General features: G+C 41.5%; 1 protein-coding gene across 2 annotated transcripts in view; it reads left to right on the plus strand.

Moving 5' to 3' along the window:
• The window catches only part of LRMDA (leucine rich melanocyte differentiation associated), a 743,869-nt gene that overhangs the window by 513,802 nt on the left and 206,492 nt on the right, over nt 1–23,575 (plus strand). The window contains exon 6 of one of the 2 annotated variants that reach the window (XM_088670119.1): nt 13,222–13,430. The exons of the other annotated variant lie outside the window; for it this stretch is intronic. Coding sequence (XP_088526245.1) covers nt 13,222–13,296 — 75 coding nt within the window. The 3' untranslated portion in view covers nt 13,297–13,430. Of the gene's footprint in view, nt 1–13,221; nt 13,431–23,575 lie in introns of those variants that run through there. 2 annotated transcript variants of the gene reach the window in all.

A 23,575-nucleotide genomic window follows, 5' to 3' on the forward strand; every position in this document is an offset into this window, starting at 1 on the left:
CCACTGACCCGCCGGAAAGCAATATTTCGCCTCCTCTTTCCCAAAGCTCAGTGCAAACGAGCCTGGCGGCCACCAATACACAACACTGACCCGCCGGAAAGCAATATTTGGCAAGTGTTTCTTACAGTCATAATTATAATATAGGGCGGCACAGAGTTAATTTTTTTAACTTTTTTAATGGTGGTGTGCCTCGTGATTTTTTTCACGGAACAAGTGTGCCGTGGCCCAAAAAAGGTTGAGAAACACTGGGTTGGACAGTGTTCTCGACGCTACTAACATGAGCCTGACCAAACTGCGGGAGGCAATGGAAGACAGGAGTGCCTGGCATGCTCTGGTCCATGGGGTCACGATGAGTCGGACACGACTAAACAACAACAACAACAATGTCACCAGTGTTAGCTCCAGATTTTAGAGGGCCCGTTGGCAATTTACCCTCTAGGGATTCCCTTCCCTTATTGAGCACCAGGTCCAGAGGACTCTTGACAGCATGGCCCCTCCCCTGTTGGGGTGTGTGCCCAACCATGCCAAGACCTGCTGCCAGGAAAAGGTCCAAGTATGCTTACACAAGTATCTTTTTTATCAAGTGCAGCTGGTCCAGCTTGCAGTTCCCAATGGAGTGTTGTAAATGCTATATAAACATGTTGTTGTCTAGTACATCTTATTGCATTGAAGTGAACGGACTCCAGATAACCCAGATTATTTATCAAAGCAATGTTGTATCCAGCCAACTAGAGTTAATTTACCTTATTGTGATAGATATGAAAGCTTTTGTGATTGTTTGCATCCCTTCCCCAGCTCCCAATTGTTATGCTTCTGTACTGTGACTTGAGTTGGCGGGACTGCATATTAGGGAGATTGTCTATGATCCTAGCCTCCCTTTTCTGATCATTAGCTTTGCTGATTAATCATCTGCATACAGGTCAATTAATTAAACTGAATTCTTCAATTTAACAAAACTTTGACCTAGTTGCCTTTTTGAAGATTTTGAAAGTACTATCCAATAAACAAAAGCTGCTGCATTACAGGGAAAAGCCAGTCAATACTTTCTGTTTACTATCTCTTTTACAGTAAAGCATTAGAATCAAAACAGCATTTTAAAAAGTAACAAATGTGCTGTTAACTTTCAGTATCATCAGCTAAAATTTGCCCTCTGCATATTAAAATTGGTCTCTGCATATTAATCAACTAATGTTTTTTGTAGAATGATCCAAGCTTGTACCCATTTTAAATAATATATTGACTGTAGTTGCTAATGGTGTTGAACTGCTATGAGTAGTATTTGGTGTTTAAATCAGCTGAGAATTCAGTAACTATAGAAATGAGTACGATGGGAAAGCATTCATTGATCACATTTTCTTTCTTTCTTCCCTACATAATGAGGGAAAATAGGTGGCAGGGTGCCCTTTAAAATTATTTCAAAAAATATTTGTGATTGTCATGCAAGAATCTTGAACACTGGCGTGCATCTGATTTATCAGTCATATAACAGAGCATGACTGCATAGCTACCCCCTCCTTCCAGGAAGAAGTTTTATCTGAACAATTAAGGCACACCAGTTGATCAAATCAATTTAAGTTACATGTCATGATCATTGCTTACAATCTTTTCAGTGTAATAGATTTTAGAGAGTGACATTTGGAATTAGAGAAGTAAATAAATAGGAGGGGGAAAATAACAGTAATGATGAATTGAAGACAAAAACATGAAAACAAATTAGGGAGGCTGGAAGTACTGCCATTTTAACTGTATTGAGCTACACTGATAATCTAACATTGTGACTGAACGGTGAGCAATTTGCTGCTGTCTAGGACATTCTTTACCTTCCTCATGAGACTAGTACAGAATTAATTGTATTTCAGAAATGCATTTCTTGAGAAAAGCAAGTGAGAAAGGCAAGCATTTTCACTTTATGTCATAGTTGTTGTTTACATTAAAGTAACTGATGTCAGTAAAGTCTTCATTTTGTAAACATTAGACCTTGGATCCTTAAACTTCCCCATTTAGCAATGGTAAAATGCTGACTGAAGTACTACACAGTGCTGTTAGGGAGGCTGGTGACAAATTAGAAAAGATTCAGAGGAAAGAGGTGCAGATGATAAAGGACCTTGATGGTAGGTCATATTATGAGGCTGATGAAGCTGGGAGCCTATTTATACTGTTGCACGCCACCTGAATTTCCGAGTGGTCCAAGATTCCGGGGTTCCAGATGCTTACCAAAGTTTTGTGTTGCCTTTGGAATGAGGTACAGTGGAAGCTGCAGTGTCTTTATGATATATGGTTTATTTACACATATATCCAACCTGAGCCTACAATGGAAGGGTTCACAGCATTGACACACTAAGGGACCTTGCTTTCGCCATAGCCACAGCCTTTGATTCAAACAGAAATAAATCACAGCTCTCGCTCGCTCGCTCGCTCGCTCTTCTCTCTCTCTCTCTCTCTCTCTCTCTCTCTCTCTGGCTTCCCAGTCTGCCAGCTTCTAGCTCACACAATTCCACTTTCAACTCTAACTTCTGGCCTTTTGGGTAGTTAGAAAGAGTTGAGTCCTTTGTTCTCTTAATGGCCTATTACCTAGGCTAGAATTTGAATCCTTGCTTATATTTTAAGACTTTCTGGATTCAGGGATTAGGAGGATCTCCGTCCTACCCACCTGACCACCTCCGCTGCAGGTGGAGAAGTGGAACCAGTGCCAGTTTGTGGTGAGATCTCATGGTTTATGAGAGACATTGTGCGATCTCGCCAGAAATCAGTGCTGCTTCTCTGCTGGCAGCATACTAGGTGCTGTACATCAGCTACCAATTACAAAGACCTGCCTGCAGCCTTAACAAGCTAATCAAAGTATTGGATTTTTTTTGAAAATTCTCTTCCTTTTCCAACCTCCATTCCGATTCTTTTTATGCCTTCCTTCCATCAACTTGCTTCTTATTTCCTTACGTCCTAATCATTTTACAGGCTTCTTTTCCTGTTTTGATTCTCACCTGTCACTGTTATTGTGAAGCAGAGAATCCTCCACCTAGGATATTATTTGTTTCCCTGGGAACAGAAGCCTGGCGGTTCTTTACACATTTATTGGGTGAGGCAGTGGGCAGTGGAGCAGTAGTGGTGTGATTATATCATGTTTGCTTATGAATGAGGAACTTGATTTTATTGGACTAGAAATGCATGAGTTCAGAGTCTTTCTCATCAGTTCCAAATCAAGGAGAACAGTGGAGTTTACGATAGTTCGGCTGAAGGCTGATTTGCAGAAAGATGCATTTGCTAAGTCAGTTCTGTGTAGGACACCATGTGGATCCTGACTGATTAAACCCAGACCTATGGCCTCCCCTATTTGCAAACTAAAATATCTTGAGATGGTGGGATCTCAAGCCCTTATGCTGCCTTGAGTCCACTCCAGAGATTCACCCCAACCTTCACGAGAGGCTTTTCAGGTGTTATGAAGGAGGGTTTGGTGGGCTAAAGCTCTTGGGGGGATGTACTGTGTTTAGAGTTGCCACCTTTGGTCAGGTCAAAATAAAGAACAGGTCAGGCAAAATATGGGACAAGTCGGATGGGCAATTCCCCCTCACTTTCCGACTCTGAGTCTCTGTCTCTGATCCACCTGCCTCTGCCCGCACACAAACTCTCTTTCCCCTGCTCTCCACCAGGCCCATGCAAAAAACCCCTCTGTCGCTCTCTGAGCCTGACCCACTCCCAGCCCCTCTGCCCATGTAAAAACTGTCTCTCCCACACTAGACCAGCCCCTGCAACCCCCCCCCCCTTCTCACTCTCCACAACCGACCCTCTGCCTGTGCAAAAGCTCTCGCAAATGTCTCCTCCTGGTTCCACTCCACCCTCTGCCCACGTCCCACAATAGCTTTCGCTTTCTCTCTCGACTCCTCCTCCTCTCTGCCTACACAAATTCCCATTCAGGCTCCTGCTCTCCTCCTCCCACTGGACCCACTCGCTGCTCATGCAGTTTGGAGGAGAAGGAAGAGGAGTTCGAATATGTGAAAAGGGGCATCCTGTCTGAAGTCCAAACAGGATGGGGGACACTTTTATCCCAAAAAAGGACAACCACATTTTTCTAGGGATGGGCGACAACCCTAATGGTGTTCCATGTTTGGTGATTTGGAACTCAGCCCTTGGCTGCAAGGTGTCACATCCTGTTTCTGGATTGTGCCCATTCTGCTCCACTATTGTGACTCGTATATCATACACATGCTCACACTTTGTAATTAAAATTATACTTTAGGCAAGATCACTATTTTCTTTTGAAGGATGTATAATGATATTATGAACATCCTCATAAAATGATGCACTGGAAAACTAGGAAAGTGTGTAACTTCAATAAGTGTGTTAAGTACATTTTGAAATGGCTGCCCAGCTATTGTTTAACAAAACTTTTTTTCTCTCTTAAGAAGTGTTTACATTCCTTGTGATGATTCCAGGAAGAGAGAAGTAGTTGTTGCCACTCAGTTCTCATTCTTATTTTATGCATCTCTTTATTAAATGATTGCACTTCCTTGCCCTTCTTTATTTTTTAATTTCTTCCTTTGCAAACAAATCAAACAAATTAAAGAGTACTTACTCACTGTGAGATTAACTAATTCAGAGAACAAACTGTGAAATGAAAATGAGAATCCAGAGATCAAATGAGAATGTCCATCAACTAATCTCTTTGAGTTGGAAGATGAAGATTGTACAAAAGGTTGCACATTGTGAGTGCTATATAAATATCTCATTGCTTAATTAATTAAAGGCTCATCATTTTCTGTACTTGTGGTTGAGCTGTGATTTCAGCAATATATAGTCATTATTTTTGCTATTATATGCTGATGACAGGCAGCTCTATTTCTCCATAACATCCAAATCAGGAATGGTTTTGAAAGTTCTGGACTGGTGTTTAAATGCAGTGGTGGATTGTATGAGGGCCAATAAACTGTGTGTGAATCATGGGAAGATCAAGGCTCTTTAGGTGGGTGGTTCCTGTGTCTGGGAGACTGACAAGTGACCTGTTCTGGGTGGGGTCGCACTACCTTCCCTTGAGTGCTCCTGGATACAACTCTGTCACTATAGCCCTGTGTCCTTGCCGGCTAGGAGTGTCTTCTACCAGATCTTTCTGGTTCACCACCAACAGCTGATGCTGGACAAGGATTTCCTGACTGCAATAGACCATGCACTGACAACCTCAGGGTCAGATTACTGCATTGTGCTTTATGTGGGGCTGCCCTTGGGCATGGTTTGGAAGCTTCAGCTGGTGCATAATGTGATGGCCAAACTACTGATGGGGGCTCATGGAAGACAACGTGCGACACAATTGTTGAAACATCTCCACTGGCTGCCTAACTACTCTCAAGCCAGATTTAAGGTCCCTATATCAATTTACAAAGCCCTGAACAAATTTGGTCCAGGGTACTTTAGGGGTCCCTTATATCCTAGCTTAATCACTGAGATCGACTGCAAGAATGTTGTTGGTCTTCCCACAAGTTGGTGATTCGATTTAACAAGAACCTGAGTCTTAAAGCTTATCAGCCCAGTCATGTGGAATGCTCTACCAGTAGAGATTCAGCAGGTGTCTACTTTTTTTTAACCTTTAAGCACCTGTTGAAAACCTTTCTATGCCACCAAGCTTATGCTGACAATTAACAAAATATCCTTCTGTAATGTTCAGTGGATCTCATATTTTAATTTTTATACAGTATGGTATTTTTATCACATGATTTTATGTATGACTGTTGTAAACTGCTGTGCTTTTTTTTAAAAAAAATGAATAATGATATATGCATGTTTTTAAATAAATAAATAAGCTAGCTAGCTAGCTACTCTGCCAGTGGTTGATAGTCTAGGGTGAAAGGGCATTACAGAAAATCTGAACCAAATCTAACAGCTGTTGGAGAGCCCTGGTATTTACAGCCATTCTGAGCATAAAGAAAGAGGTGTGTGTGTGTGTGTGTGTGTGTGTGTGTGTGTGTGTGTGTGTGTTTTTTTAATGAAACTTGCACCCATGATTTCCAAAACTACTTGAAAGAGCAGCTTTTCCCAGGTGCCTAGTCCCTGGAAATTCCTCACAAATCAAAGCATCCACATTACATTTCTTCATATTTAGTTCCAGGTCATCAAGCATTATTGGTTTGAGGCAGAGGAAAATTCAGACTGGAAGTAGCCAAGCTGGAGCCATGTGACACCTCCAAGTGGCCAGAAATAAGCTGTACCCCACTGGATGGCCTTTTGGCATGGGGTGAGAAAAACAAACCTAGTCAGTTGGTTTTATGCCTTGTGTGGGCTGGCAGCAAGTATAGAGAAGGGAGAAAGGTGTGTAGTTTATAAGGTTTAGGAAGTTATTCCAGGCAACTCCTGGAAATACACTGAGGAAACCGTTGCTTACGCTCTGAATTCTGTTGTGTCATTCATTCCAATCCTTTAGCTGTTTTTATTATCACATGTTTTGAATTTGTCTCTGTGACAGCAAGGACTAGAAACTTGTGAGGTGGGGTGGGGTGGGGGAATATCCTCAGAAAGCTTGAATTCCCAGGATTGGGCAAAGCCGAAAAAACAAAAACAAAAGAAATGCCATGTGGGATTCATGTTGTCCACCCTGCTATAACCTCACTCAATTATTTCCTCGCTCCCCCCCTTTTTTCTATAATGTAGCCATTTAAGTCAAGGACAAGGCTTGTCAAGCTGCTTCTGCCGGGCCATTTGTGTTGCTGCCTCCTCTGCTTTGTCTGATGTCTCCAAACAACTCTTTAAAAACGTCGGTTTTGGCATGCTCCACAATGGAGCACTGAAGAGTGCTGTTTAAGTTATTTAGGGCTTCTCTGTTTTTCTTTCTGTCACACTCAAAAAAGGGGGACCCCCCTTTTTTGAGGGGGTGACTCCCCATTAAATGCATGTATTAGCCTCAAACGACCCCAGCATCTTAACGTGTCCGAGTGTTAATAAAGTGCTTCAGGCTGTCATAATGTGGAGGGTTAAAGTAAGTCTTCATGAGCTGTCTATTAAGCTGTGTGGTTTTTTTTTGTCACTTTCTGTAGTTTCTTTTACGGCTGCGGCTTGTCTTGGTTTGTGGGCAGCCAAGCAAATGGGCTTTGTCTTTGTTCCCTGCTCTGTTTAATTCTCTCCCTCATTCATTAATCATCCCTTTGACTATTTATACCAGTGGCAAGTATAGCTAACACACTTAACGTTTTCTTTTGTCTCGGTGGCACTCTTTGTGGAGACCAAGGGAAGGCTAATTATTAACTGTAAAATGACATTAAAAACTCTTAGATAAGCATACAAATGCAGCATCTCGGTGAAAAGCATTTTTTGTAACCTTCAAGTGCTTGCGGCCAAGTGAATTTTTTTTCTTCTTTATAGAATGTCGGGTTCATGGTAAGCAGTGCCAGCACTCGGATAATTAATGAAGGAGCTCCATTAAAACCCATTAGGCTTGCCAATGTCAGCCCCCCCGCCTCTCCATTTCACCTCTGGACAGCTTAGCTGAAGAATTCCACACCTTATCAGGCAGAAACAGGAATGCCATTTTGTACAATTTTAATGCATCGCCTCCAAAAATCATTGTAAATCCCATGCTTTTTAGTGCTCTTAACTGTACAGTATAGGATTTCGATGCCATCTTCTTAGTTTAACCTTTCTGGGTTTAGAAAAGGCAGTTTATTAATCTGATACCGAACTCAAATAGACCCAAAATTAAGCCAGTTAAATGGGAAACAAAAATATAAAATTGTATTCAGGAGTGTTGCTTACAATAAATACAAATAGGCAGGGAAATGATGTGGGGTCTGTAGCGACCAGAGTTGAGACAAGCTACTTATCAGTTTGGGTCAAAACTGGGGCTGGCTGGCAGAGGTGTGTAGGTGGAAGCTTCCCTGGCTCACCTTTCTTGTTGCTTTTTCACTGTTTCAGAGCCCAGGCTTAAGAGCATGTCTTTGACTCATTGTTGCTAACTTTTGCTTAGAGGGGAGGAATACATGCTACTGCCCAGTGGGAGATACACAAAATCCTGGGATTATTTACTGTGCCCGTCTCTCACTTCTGCTCCAGAGGAAGTAGAAAACAAAAATACCCTTCAAAAATAACCAGGAAGTTCATTCTTCAGACAATGTAATAATATGGAAAGGTAATATTGCACCTGAGCAGATGTTGTCAGACCTACCGTATTGCCTACAAGCAATGGTAACCAAAATGTGCACATGTATACTATTCTTCTTGTACAGATAGAAGTAGGGGATGAGGCCAGCTGGTATCAGTGCTTTAATTCTCCTTGCTTTAATTTCTATACAAAATAAAACATCTGCATAAGACTGAAGACAAGTTCTATACATCACCCAGCTATTTTTGAAGCCACTGTGAAGTCCATTGGAAAATATTAAACAGGTCAAGACACTTGCTTGAAACATAACTTTGTTCAGTAAGTAAACAAAGAAAGGCATTTGTGAAACAATTATTAACAAAACTTTGCTTCAAGACACAATTTGAGAGAAAATGTTTGTGATCAAAAAAAGCACAGGAGAAGTAATCCAGCTCCCACATTTCTCAAGCTCTACCTCTGGTTAACGTCCGCGGTGATTCATTCCTGCCGTTGTTGTGGGGATGTTCCTGAACTTAATTTAATGTCTTAAATGTTGGAAAGATTAAATCCCAGCCAGCACCGCAGAGTTGTCCTTGAGTTTCATCCTCTGTATTCAATCTTGTAAATGCTTCTTGCTGTTGAATAGTAATCTCACTTTCCAAGGCTCAAGCTTTGCAGTGTCTAGAAATATAGATTTTGAAAAGGATAGTACCTGTATCCAAGATGAGGGTGGGGAGGGGGGAATACCTGGCATTGTAATATCACACTTCATTTTGTTCTCTGCCTGTGGTTCTTTCATCAAAACTCTGTGTTCATGGATAATAAAAACACACCAAGAGCTCATGAACTAGGAAACCTCTAGAAAATGGATATATGTACCATGGGTATGAGTGGCAAGAATTCTGATATTTTCTCCTCAAGGGGCAGGCAGGTACATCAACATATCATTGTCACCCTACTGCAGACAGGCTGCTGTAGTTCTCATCTCCACATGGCCTGTTTGGGTGTTTGGTTGCTTATTCAGGGACATTATCATTTTCAATGTGAGTTGAGTGATATTTTCTCACACACAGAGAAGTGTAGAACTCATTCATCATCAGGGACTTCTGGCAAATGGAGAGATTCTGGGCAGGCACAACTCTTTCCAGCTGTGCAATTTTAGAAATATTGCCTTCGTTTGCATTAACATTATTCATGCACTTGAATTTTATTGAATTTGGTTGCATTTTATTACAAACATGTAAGAATAACACTGTGCTGGAACTTGCAATAACAAAAATGTCTTAATACTCGGGGTGAAATTCATTGCAGCGCTAAAGAGATCGTTCCATTGGTGCAAGCATTTCTATGCCCAACTGAATGACCTTCTCTCTCCCCCCATCAGTGGACTGTTCCAGGGGTTTTCTTTACCCTCCAGAGTGGATTTGGGGAGGTGCCTGGGTGAGCAGGAGTGGGAAGGAGCCCCATTGAAATAGCGGAAGTCCTAGTACTGGCTTCCACTAATGGGGTTAGTTGAATATGGTCCTCAGTGTACAATGTTAGAAATAGTGTGTTAGTCTGCATTAACATTAGTTATATCATCTGAAGAAGTGTGGTGCATGCACACGAAAGCTCATACCAATAACAAACTTAGTTGGTCTCTAACGTACTACTGGAAGGAATTTTTTTATTTTGTTTCGATTTGTTATATCAGTGGTTTTCAACCGGGGTGCTGCAGCACCCTGGGGTGCCTTGAATGGTGGTGTAGAGCCTAACGTGATCCCACACCTGCAGAGCACATGGCGCCTGGCTGCCATAACTAAAATTCTCTTTTTACCTGCCAGGCTGGAAGCAGAAACTCTGCTGCCCCTTGTGGTGAATCACTCAAAGATGCAGAGAGAAAGATTTATAGGGCAGCATGATACCCTTTCAGTTCCCAAGGCGACTCGTTTCACTCACTCACTGCTCTCTTTATAAGCTGTAAGGTTGTAAAGAAGTCAGGCTTGGGTTGTTCCTGGGCAACAACCAGGGCCTTGAGTCCGTACCTGGATCCCTGGCTCTTGTTTCTTCTCAGGACTCAGTATCAGGGATGTCTATATTCTGCTCCTCACCCTGCTGCCTTTCTAGGCTACTTATGGCCCAGCCCAGCATTGCAACACTTCCACAGAGGTTGTACAGAACGGGTCTCACCTGTGTAGATCACAGACTACCCTTCTGTTTAACAAAGTGCAAAGGGGTGGGTGAGAGAGGGGGGAAGGGGAATAAATGAATGAATCATTGGAGGTGTCTAAGCAGAGGTTGGATGGCCATCTGTCATGGATGCATTAGTTGAGATTCCTGCATTGCAGGAGATTGGACTAGATGACCCTTGGGGTCCTTTCCAACTCTACAATTCTATGATTCTATGAATATGTGAGTGAACATTATTTATTGCTAAAGGGGTGGGTGGGAAGCAATGCTTGTCCCTAAGGAAACAAGAGCTATGATCACTTTATCTAATAAGCAGCTGTGAATATAATCTACAGTGCACAGTTTAGTTTCCCACACAGTGGAGCACTCACTGGCTTGAACTGGCTCTTGTATCATCATACTGAAAGGATGTGCTCTTGATAGAAGAGCCGTACTCTCCTGGGCCTCACATGGTTTCAGTTTTCTGAGCACAGTGGGTGACTTAGCAGTTGCATTAAGCTTTGCAGTACAGTTGTTGGTGTATTTTGTAAAGGCATCATGGGAGCCCCAACAGTCTTCTGGATAATGTATGTCATGCAGATGTCCCTGGAGTTAATTGGATACAGCATTTTTATTATGAGATTCAGAAAGCTAAGTGGGAGAAGGGCACGGGGGGCAGGATGCTTGTGCAATGGGGTTTTCCCCCTCCCTCTGTGTGCCCCCTCTGCCCCTCCTAATCAGTTTGGAGGGGGGAGTTGGGAGAACCCCCTAGAACAGTTCAGGGTGGGGGAGAGAGGGGATTGTTGCATCTGGCAAACTGCAATGCTTGTGCAGATGGAGCATTTGGAAGAGTGTGCTGTTGAATTCCATCTCTTATGTTTTCCATGACTTTCAGACCCAAATGTACATACTTGTCCTGGTTTTATTAAATCTTTAAGAACAGACTCAATGGCTGAGTAATAAGCTGTGGAGGAGCAAGAATAAAAATAAAACCTGCTCTAAGAAGCATCAAAGCTGCATCTCTCATAGCTCCTGCAATGATTCTATACCCTTCTCTGGCTCATGCACATTGGCTTACATGGTTTAGATTGTGTGATGGTGAAACATCTCTAGAGAAAAGGAATCATGAAAGAATAGCATTTTTAAACTTGAGACAAAGCGATCAGCTCCTACTGAAAGTCTAGCTTTTTTTTTTAATCAGCCAATTTGAAAGGGTGGGGAAGTTGGTATCTTCCAAATGTTGTTGAACTCCAACTCCCCCCAGTCCCAGCCAGCATGGCCAATGGTTAGGGATGGTGCGAGTTGTACTCCAAAAACATTGGTGGGGAGGCACAGATTTCTCCATCCCTGTTCTTCGGCTTTGGAGGCTTGCTACCTTGCTAACTCTCAAGAATCCAGCCTCATGAACCACCTGTGACTTTGCGTGCTTAGGCCACAGAGGTAGACATTTTCTGTGATAGTACCAAGCCTGTGGAATACCCTTTCCAAGGAAGCAGGTCTGGTCCTTTCATCGAATGTTTCCCCATGCCCAGTGCACAGTTTGGGGAAACATAGGTGTGGGGAAACAGTGCCAGATGGATTCTGAGCTGCTAGTGATGCTGAGTTTTCCTGCTAGTGTCAGAGGCGGATTTAGGGCAGCACAACTGGTTCCGCTACACTGGGAGTTGAGTCTAAGGGGCTACTGCCGAGTCTAGGGGGTGCCTTAGGTTCGGGTGTTGATTCACAGATTTGTCCTGTGACAGGAGTACTACAATATTGCATTAGTAATGATTTAAAACACTAAAATAAAATAATCCATTCATCCTGAAATATAAAATACTGCATGAGAGCTGCTCCTCTTTTTTCCTTTCTTTCAAATATCCAGTTTTTAGACTGGACTAACTGGGGCACAGGAATCCCCCAAAAGAAAAATCATTGTTTTTCTGTTGCCTGTTTTTCTGTTCTTATGTTCTTTGTATACTGTATTATTTTCATGTTAGCCGCACTGAGCCTGGCTCTGGCCGGGGAGGGCAGGGTACAAATATATTATTATTATTATTATTATTATTATTATTATTATTATTATTATTATTATTTCCTGACCCCCCTACCCCAGCTTTCCCCAGGCCTTTAGATCTCTAGGTCAATCCCTTGATCCCTAGGCTGCATCCCTGAGTCCTGCTTAAGTCTCAGACTTTTGCCATTTAAGAGTCAGAAGCCCTATGCCATCATGAGGTCTTTCTTTTTCTTTAAATTGGACTTGGGCTGGACAGAGGATGAGCCTCGATAAAATAAAACACACAGCCACCCTAACAATCACTTAGGATTGACTTGTGGTGATCCAAGCCCTGAATATGTTGCAGTAGGTTGTCAATTATTCTTCACTGGGGGGGGGGAAACACTCTTTATTGGGTTTTGCTGTCTAATCAGTTGTTTTCATGCCTAGGCAGAGATGGAAGAAATCCTTTATGCTTATGTTATACATGATAGGAATGGTAAAAAATAAATAAAAAGTGGAGGGGGTTATATGGCCCTTGCTAACATTCCCAGATACTTGGATGAGTCCTATGTGCAATGTCCCATAGGCTTTGCCTGGCGCCTGTCTTCACGAAACCCCCAAAGATGCATATTTTGAGAGCAAACGCTATTAGCCAGAGCAGGCTGAACATCTTCATCAGCCATGTGAGTGGAGGCCTGGGCTGTAATTGAGACACATGCGGTGCTGTCAGCAGGTGATGGCAGACAGACGTACCTGAATGACAGTGTGACAAGGAGCAGAGACGGGGGGCCCCATCTAGCCACTCTTACTGCCAGAGTGATGAGCACACGGGAACACAGTCTGCGAATTATCAGCAGGCCAGGATGGAGCTCAGGCTTCGGGAGGGCTGCCAGACAGTTTGCAATGTGCTACAAATTTCTTTCAGCAGTTAGTCTTTTTGCTATGCACAGCCCCTTGCTATTAAGCAGACAGAGCAGCTCATATCCTGTGGACGGATGATAGATGTGTCACATCTTTGAAAAAAGCTGTTTGTCTTCCACAGGTGTATGGGTTTCCATCTCCAGCAAGAGGCAGAGGAGAGCAACACATGACACTTTTCAACACTCTCTTTCGATAATGATTTGGCATTTGAGGTGTATCAAAAGGGAGAATCTTTCACGTGCAATTATGATAGAAAATAAAGGTGATGACGTCTTGTGTACAAAGAATAGAGGGGAGATCAAAGGGTCCTAATGAAAATGGATGACAGTAAAGGAGATGCTTCAGACTTAAGAGTCACGCATTGCTCTTTGGGGCACAGCAATGCAGCATGCACAACAAAGGTTACTGACAGAATTGTCAATACTGCTTTGCTTGAAGGGACACACTGGGGGTGCTTTTTGCAGCCCTGTGGCTTAGTTTAATATATTGCATGGAAGAAGGCCCACATAATATAAACATTCTAAAACTGCTGTTGTGTAGAAAGAGCATTTGCTTGTTATTTTTAATATCCTTTATCATGCTTTTATATGACATTTCAAATGTAGCAGAAGGATGTCTATTTCATACATTTGTAGTGGACCTTAGTGGCAGGTAGAGGGGGGTCAAGCACACTGGACTCAAATGGGGGTTTAAGCATGCTTGGTCTAAACATGAAGGAAAATAAGATAAACGATTCCAGAGAAGGTAGAGTGGACTGTTCTACTTCAGGGTGTAGGTGGGAAATGCCATTATTGAAAACCCTCTAACTTTGCAGGTGGGGAGAGGAAATCCTTGCATGTAAACAACAAGCTCCTTTTTAGCCTATTATTCTCATCATTGTGCTACATTCCTTCTTGTGCAATTATTGAGATTTTTTTCTTAAAACATAAGGGAGCTTTCAAAACTGTGATTCTTCATTTGCAGTCTGAAATGGTACCATCCATTCTGTCAACTCCAGGACTCTACCATCTCATTCTCTACAAGAGTTGAACAGACTTCTCACTGCACCATCAGGGCAGCTGGTCAGATGGAAAAATGCTTCCCTTCGAGCCAATGGGCAGAAACTTTTGGCAGTGCCCTCAAGCCAGAAAGTCAAGTGATTAAGGAAAACTACTTTCCACTGGGTGCAATCATTTGGAGTTTGGGATTAAAGTGTCATCAGAACCCTAGTGGCACGCAGCTCTACTTCTCCATAAGTTTGGATTTAGGAAAGGCTGTGTATGATCTGGGCCATTATATGGGCATAATGGTGGACTGGATGAGGGCCAATAAACTGAGTTTGAACCCTGGGGAAATAGAGGCACTGTAGATTGATGGTTCCTGTGTCTAGGATATTGGCTAGTTGCATGTTCTGAATGTGGTTTCACTCCCTCTGAAAGAAGAGGTTCAGAGTTTGGGGGTTGCTCTTGAATCCATCTTTACCACTGGAAGCTCAGGTAACCTCAGTGCCTTTTACCAGCTACTGCTGGTACATCAACTACAGCCATTTTTGCACAGGGGTAGCTGGTCCACAGTGATTCATGCATTGGTAGCCTCAATACTTGACTATTGCAATATGCTTTATAGGGGGCTATCCTTGAGCCTTGATGGGAGGCTCCAGCTGGTGCAAAATACTGCAGCTAGACTGTTGGTTGGTACAGACTATCACCAGCACATAGCTCCAGTGTTCAAAAGCTTGTACTGGCTGCCCATATGCAGCCAGGCCAAGTTCAAGGTTATTGTATTAATTTACAAGGCCTTAACAACTCATGTCCAGGATACCTCAAGGACCTCCTAAGCCCTTATATCCCTGCCTGATCACTGAGGTCTTTAGAGGAGTCATATCCACCAGGAGTCATACGCTTGGTATTATGGGCCCAAATTGATTGAACTCCCTTCCAGCTGAGGTGAGAGGTTGCCCCCCTCTCTGTTGAACTTCCATCATCCACTGAAGACTTTCCTTTTATTCTAGCAGGCATTTTAATTCAAGTCTAGTTTATAGTTTTGACCGATTTTTACCTTTCCTTTACTTTATTTATTGTACGCTACTTCGAGACATCTATAGTTAAGTGGTATATAAAGTGTTTAAATAATATAAATAATAAGACCATTGGCTGTGCAGCCTATGGTTGTTGGGAGTTGGAGCCCAACAACTTTTAGAGGGCACCACATTGGTTACCCCAATCCACTGGAAATCAAGGGGTAGCATTGCCTCCTAGAGCTTCTTGCTGCTTGGAGCCATGGGTAGTCATGCCCAGGAGTATTGAAATTAATGGACATGACTAACTTAACTCAATCAATTTTAATAGGTCTATTCCATGTGCAGCTTAGTTGGATGCACACTTTTCAGTTACACACACACACACACACACACACACACATTCTGCATCTGCACACACTTGCCCAGATGTTTTGTGAAATCTGTTGGTTACACTCAGTTGTGCTTCTAATTACTGTTTCCAGGCACATAGTTTACTGAGCATACACTTCAGAATTCTCCAATAAAGTGAGGCTTATTGCTGCTAGACTGCCAAAAATATGAAAATGTGTGCAATCCAATAATGCCAAGGGCTCTCGTGTAATATGACTTATTATTAAAAACGGGTTTTATTGTCAGTTTAGCAAAACACACTCTTTAATCTCGGACTCTGTGTAGTTTTTATTAATACAATATGCAGCTATTAAAAATAACTACAGATAATGCAACATTTATTAAATGGATCTCTTTAATGTTACTGCAAGACATTTTGTATTGTTTCTTTTCTACATATCCAGGCAGTTCCTTATAAAGTAGCAGTTACGTTTAGCCTGAGGTGTGGAATATTAATTGGGTGGTATTACGGGGATATTTTGTTTTAAACAGTGCAGTTCAGGGGCAATGCTGAATTTACATTCCTAGTAACTGATATCATTGTCACCAAATAGAGATTTAAAATGCCAGATACCCATCCCTATTTGAGTTTTTTTAAAAAAAAAACCACACAACTTACTAGAGTTCTGGAGTTCACTTCAACACACGTACACATTATTATTATTATCTTCTTTATACTGTTCTGGACCTTTGTCATACTGTACTCTACCCTTTGTCATACTGTACTCTTTACTATTGGATTAATTCTGATGAAACCAAACCACGATTCAGAAAGCTTAACTATATTTGGCCATGGTCTCCTAATTCAGAAACCAAAATAGCTCTTTCTGCAGATGTCCTGTGCACCATAGATTTATGAGTACTGAAGGAGCAAGGAAAATGAAACCTACTAAACAGCTCTGAAATATCGCTTGCCTTTAGGTTTGAAAATTTAAACCATGGCTTGAGTTCTAAACTGTGGTTAGTGCAAACTATTGTCTGCTGTGATGCCTACATTGAGCCTATACCGGTATGCTAAATCTGAGGCATTCAGATTTTTTTTTGAAGTAGAAATGCACTTTTGAATTGTACAGCTTTTGTGGTGTAGCAAATAGTTTGGCTTCAATGAGATTCAAAGATCTGCTCACTCATGAAACTCTCTTGGTGATCCTGGGGCTGTGAACCTACTAAGATATCTATCAGTAGACCAGTGCTGTCTACTCTGACAGGCAACAACTTTTTTAGGCAGGTGCAGTGATTTTTTAAGGGGGTACTCAAGGGTACACAGTACTGGCACCCCTTGGGGGGCATGTTATAAAGTGTGACACTTACTGTAACAACTTCATTATCAGTACTGGCCCCTATTTTTCTAGAAAAAAAGCACCGGGCAGGCATGTTTTTTTAGCTCTGCTACTTGAAATCCTTTTAACCGGAGATGCAAAGGACTGAATCTTGGCTCTTATTCTTGCATAGTATGTCTACTACCACTGACATACAGCCAGTTGTGACTTAGCCTACCTCGTAAGTTGGTTATAAAGAAAAATGGTAGGAATTCCTCTGTACCTAAGCTTAAATTGATGAAATTGCAGGATCCAGATGTAATTAGGAATGATAAAATTGCTTTCCTCGTCTACTTATTTTTGTAAACTGTTTGGAGGCGAAAAAGTAAGAGTGGCACAATGATAAAAGCAACAACTACCGGTATTTTGGAATTGTTGGCAAATATCAACAGATTGAGTTTTAGAAAAACAGCAATGCCCCATAAGACCATACTGTAAGGATTGGCTGCGCTGCCTAGAGCCTGGCCTGGGTGTTCACAAGCATGGTGCAGCTATTACAGGATGTCAGAAAATGTGGTTAATTGGTAGTGATTAGGGCTGTCTGAAAGCTGATTCCCTGAGTTTTTAGAACATATAATTGTTCAGTGCAATCCAGGGCGGCAGTGCTCTTTCATCTATATGAAGAGATCAGAAAAGGGAGATTTACAGCTTAGTTTGCCCCGAGCCACACATAGCTGGCTTAATTTTACTTTCCAAGAGGATCTAAAGATTGTTGTTGTGACTAGTTCTGTGTTGATTATATGTTATTTTGAGGTCACCTGAGAGTTGTTTTGGTTAAATGACTGACTGACTAAAATTAATGATTCTGTCAGGGTTATAATGGAGGTAAGATTGAGGACATGTTAAGTACAAAAGCTAAAGCAATTCTTGTAAGACTGCTTGCATACCCCCTTTTCATTTTCTTTTTTTTTAAAAAAAAAAGTTTAAAGGAATCAGGGAGGATATATATATCTAGACTGATGGTATTAGGGTGGCAACTGCTCAAAAATTAATGGCCTGAACTGATTTTCATCCTCTTGGCTGGCTAATAATCAAAACAGAATGATCCAAAACCAAAAAGAAAATAGCATGTTTGTTGTTGGTTGGTGCATTTATAGATGGCCTTCTATAAAATATGTTGTGTACACACAGAGAGAGGGTGGGGAGAGAGAGAGAGGGAGAGAGAGAGAGAGAGATGACTGGATTTCAGTGGCAACGTGCTTAGAAACACCACGTCACAACAGGGATTTATTTAAGAAGCAGGCATGAGCAGTACAGAGAATTCTTATTTGTAATTGTGACAGACACCCACACTTATGATGGGTCAAAGGCAGGTTTACAGGGGTGCACACTGGGCATCGAGCCTTGAGGGTGCTGCAAAGGGACCCAGAACCATGATGATGAATGGAAGGCAAGAGACGAGGAGTGGGCACCAAATTATAGGGTCACATGGGGTGCTGCTCTGATTCCCTTCTAATATTTGAAAGGTTGAATTTGTAGGCCACTTAGTACATCGAACAAGCCTATTTCAACAATTACCAAAAGTTCTGTAGAGACTAAAAGCTTAAAATAGGAAATATTTTCCAGTCTATATCCATTTTTTGTTACAAATCATTCTAAAGAAGCAGTGTGAACTATATAATCATTCCAGCTAGAGCTTTACCAGGCACTACCAAGTTACTTGGCAGACATAAAGTTATCTCTCTTAATAAAGTCATTTTGCAGCTGGGAAAATAAAACTTTAAAGGGTAGTAAAATGTTTTCTTCTGCAAGTCAGAAAGTTTTTTTTATGATTAGCGTGCAAAGCTCTTTCTCCCATGGGAGTTTCAGTGTATGTGTGGGCAAAGGTTCACTGAATATAGTAGCAATCTTTCTCATGCTCATGGTTTGATGATCTTTATTTATTTATTTGGCTTAACTTCTGGTTGAAGTTACAAGAGACTCATTGAACAAAGTATTTGCTTTTGCAAACATACCGTAATCATTTATACATATAGATAGTGATATTCCACACTTTGATCATTTATTTGAATGATTTGGGTAGCATTTATTGACTGTGAAGCTGCACTGTTGAGATGTTATGTAACGGAATTCCTTATTGTGAAACTTGTAATAAATGTTTTTATATAAAAATATGACATTAAGGATCTAGGTAATTTCAGAGGCATCTAGAATTATACCAATTTTGGAAACCATATAGATTCCTCACTCCAACCTTAAACTCCTGTACTTTAAATAATGATAATGATAGCAACTATATATTTTTGAAAGTTTTTTGTTTGATAGCATTTGGTCAACTCTTTTGATATCGTAACCAAAGTTCGCATGATGGCTCCTGAGATCAAAGAGCAGGTTTTCATCTGTGTTTGGATACAATTGGACACCATTTTGAATCTACAGTAGATGCTAGACTGAACCTTTCAAAACTGCACTGATTTAAACCCCTGCTTTCAGAACTGTATAGATTTTTTTTATTTCTCCTGAACCACAGGGAGTATGAAAGCTGCTCAAAATAAAAAAGGGGAACAATTTTGCCGGTCACCTGTGTATGGAAATGCATGTTCATAGCTCCATAGTGAAAGGCTGAAGTGCGTCCTATGCTATTAATCTTTTTCAGACTGTTCTCATGGAAATGAACTGAGGTGGTGTGTGGCTTTAAAAGGGCATAGAATGTTAATCAGCCCAAAGAGGAATGCTTTCATTTGGCACCTAAAAATTTATAATGAAGGTGCCAGGTTGAACCGCCTTGGGGAGAGGATTCCACAAATGGGGAACCACTGCAGAAAAGGCCCATTCTTGCGATGCCACCCATCGGACCTCTTGTGGCATTGGGGGCATTGGGAGGATGTAGACCATGGGTAGGCAATCTACGTCCCAGGGGCTGGATCCGGCCCAATCGCCTTCTAAATCTGGCCCATGGATGGTCCGGGAATCAACATGTTTTTACATGAGTAGAATGTGTGCTTTTATTTAAAATGCATCTCTGGGTTATTTGTGGGGCATAGGCATTTGTTCTCCCCCCCCCCTCAAAAATATAGTCCAGCCCCCCACAAGGTCTGAGGGACAGTGGACCGGCCCATGGCTGAAAAAGGTTGCTGACCCCTAATGTAGACTTTCCAATGCTTATTTGAGAATGCATTGCATAGTTATTAGGAAAGCTGGCAAATATATATTGAGCCAGGTTCATGGGCTCTTAAAATGCCACCTCAAATGAATGGTGAACTTCTAAAACTTAAATTCTACTCCAACAGGAGTTAAAACCTGAGCCAGAAAGCAATTTCTAACTTACGCCCATTCTACATCTCTGCCATCCTTCCCTGTAGCCAAAAGCCTTCCCACAAATTCATATACCGTAGCTCCCCTTTCCTTTCTTCAGGGGAGAGAAGATATTTTCTTTCTTCCCTTCCTCCTTGCCTCTTGCACCAGTGCCTTTCCTGTCAGAGGAAGTTGTATTGTCATCCATGGACTCTGGGGACTTCAGTTTGGAAGCCCTTGTAGCACAACAGTCTCCCCACCCCCACCCCCCACCCTGTTCTGCCAGAGTCAATTACTGCTAAGGCAAGCGGAATCTCTTTAAAGGTTCTCATGGAAGGCAGAGGTTCATAGAGCTGTCCAGGGTGCCATGGAAGCCTCCTCTCTATACTGCTGAGAGGCAGTTGCTCGGAGTAGAATACATACAGGGTCAGATCATCTAGTGCAGGCAACCTGGCTCCAAAAAGTGGCCAGCCAGATGCTCTGGGAAACTCACAACTGGGCATAGAAGCACAAGCCCTCCCCTGTTGTGCTGTTGGTATCTGCTGGTAACAGGCATCCTTATTTAGGTATCATGGCCAACAGCTGCTGATAGACCTATCCCTTAATTTGTCAAATCTATTTTAAAGCAGTCAGAACCATTGACCATTGCCACGTTGCAATTAATACTACAACCTAGGCATGTGTGTTGTGCTCTGTGGGACAAGCAAAGGGCAGCCCCCCCCCCACCGGCCCAAGGAGCTGCATATGGATAAGATACATGTGGAGTCTCCGAACATGATTTGGACTATGCAAGGGCCCTGCACATCACTCCCACTGCAGCCTGTTTTAACCATTAGGATATCTTCTCTTGTGTTGATCCAATGAGTATATTTTTCCATTTAAATGATTCCAAGGATTGAAACTTTTTATAGCTGCATTATGATGGACACTGCACACCTGAGATTAGAAACTGGCCCTCTGTCTGTAACTATGATAGGACTTTCCACTTATACCTGCCTTCTCCTGCCCATTTCCTCAATCCTGTTTTCTTTCATTCCTGCCACAAAGAATGTCATAAATTCTCCATCTGTGGCTGTAAATTTGTCAGCCTTTTCTTGAAATAAGACTGTGGTCCCTGTTATAAAAAACAGAAGGTTGGATGTGGGGAGCAGCCAGCATAATTTTGACTGATTGATCTGAGGCATTTAGCTTTTCAAAATGGAAATACAGAATCAACAGTTCCTAAAGGGCAAACGCAGTAAATAACTCTGAGAATCAAGTGACTGTTTTAATATGTGCTTGGTGGATTTGCTTGAACCATTTATATAAGAATAAAATAAATTTAACTTTCTCGGAGGTGTCAGGGAGTACACACCAAAGGGAAATTTGCTTTAATTACCCTGTCAGGGTTATAGCGCTAACAGGGTTTTTATCCTTCCGAGGAATCCCGATTCAGTCTCTAAACTTTTTATGCAATTGCAAACCTGGGTCTGGGGAACTGTAACCTTTTCCTCATCCATGTTTAGAAAAGGTCTTCCACCCCATCTTTTATTCCCCACCTCCCTGGGTTCATTTTCAGTAACTTGGGGCATTGTAGCAACCAAGGAAATGCATGTGGGCAGAGAAGCTGGGGAATCCATGTCTGAATCTTGAAAATGAAACCCACATGGTATTTCCTCATCCTTAGCAAAATTGTGTTAAGATTGGTGTTCAAGAGTGTCTGCTTGCAATTTCCTTCTCTGCACTTAGAAGCCCTGTTTCTTTACTTCCAGATGAGTAGAATGTGGCTGTAGGTAATTGTTATTTATGGAAATGAACTCTATATATGCTCAGATGTGTCCTGCTATTGGTTCCCTTGGGGCTGGGCTCCATTTCAAATGAATCCCTGCAAACTCCACAATCCAACCATGTCCCTTTGTGGTGAGATGGGGGAAAGCTCACAGATTCATTCGTTTATTGCATTTATTTATAGCCCACCTTTCAGGATGCAAATCCCAGCAGTTTACAAGGACCATCAAAATGCATTAATAGAATCACAATAAACAATCTCAAAATACAGCAAGTAAAGCTGCTTCCCACAGGTCTGGCGATTGTAGACCTGCATTACCTTGTTTAGAGAGGTGCTTGTGCCTTTGAATGGGGAACTGGATGTTGAATTAAGCCAACTGCAGATTGCAGGATGCACCACATGATTCAGTTCTTCAACACAAAAAGGAAAAGTGAAATGTCTGAGTGTCATTGATATGCCATGTCATCTTGCAAAAAACAAAAAACAGGGCTTTTTTTCAGCTGGAACTCACTGGAACTCTGTTCCAGCACCTCTCAGGTGGATGCCATTGCCATTCTAAGGGAACAAGGGAGGCGTTCATGATGAATTCCGGCACCTCTTTTTCTTAAAAAATAGCACTGCAAAAAAAGCAATAAAAGAAAATAAAAATCCATGAAAATAAGGGGTTCTTTTCTGAACATCTCATATTATGATTTTTTATCAAAGTTTATTTTATTATTATTGGGTTTGTTTGTTTTTATAGGGAATGGAATAACACTGTAACTCTCTGAGAATTACTGAATAGGCATTCTATCCTTTACAGTACTAGTATGTGGAAAGGGTAAGGCCTCATTCTCATTGAGATGGTAAGCCTGTATCTGTACTGTACCATTTCAGATTTCAATGTGAATGAACAGTAGTAAAGCATTCCCTGCACACACAAAATCTAACATATCAGAGATAAAGATTCCAGCCTAGTCTTCTCCCTGGCGTGCTAATTTTCTCTCTTTGGGAATTTTTTTTCTTGTTTGTTGTGTTCTCTGATGGAGAGCATGCCAAGTGAGGCCTACCAACCATCTAAAAGGGGTACTGTCAGGCCGCCATTTAACACATTTCACAATGGCTAAGCTTCACTGTATTGTAATATATGTCTTCTCTGATTGCGGTGCTAAACTGCAGACATTTATGCTTTGATAGCTCCCTGGTTTAAAAAACATCCAGACTCAAGGTGTGTGTTATTTTACAAATGTCACACATAATAAAGTCTGTTTATCTAGCAGCAAAATTTTATTAGCCTAATATGAAGGATTGAATATGCAAACTTCAGAGTTTATAGATATACAGTATGAGGTATGTTTTCATTTCATCAGTTGTTGCATAATTTATCTTATACACATACATTTAGTAGTCACATGGGTTTTCGGGGTTTTTTTTATTAAAAAAGTAGGTTTTTTGCAGAGTTGAACCTAACCAAAATATTATTATTATTTTTGAAACACTGAATAGGCTTACTGTTTTCAGCTTTGCTCAGAAGTTAATCCATCTCAACCACAGAACTAAAATTAGCCGAACAATTAAAATTGAAAAAGCCACTTCATCAGTTGGTTAACTGAACTGTTTTTAAAAAAAGAAAAAAAATGCAATTTTATGCGTCTCTAGTGAAGTCTAAAAACTGCCAATTAAAAAGTCATTAAAACATAGTTAGGTTTGAAAGGATGTTTGTCAGCTGAAATAATTGTTAAACCCTGCCGAAAATGGCTCTAATTCATGTAACTGTACCTACTCA

The sequence above is a fragment of the Zootoca vivipara genome, chromosome 5, assembly GCF_965207765.1.
Source record: "Zootoca vivipara chromosome 5, rZooViv2.hap1.1, whole genome shotgun sequence".
Taxonomy (NCBI): Eukaryota; Metazoa; Chordata; class Lepidosauria; order Squamata; family Lacertidae; genus Zootoca; species Zootoca vivipara.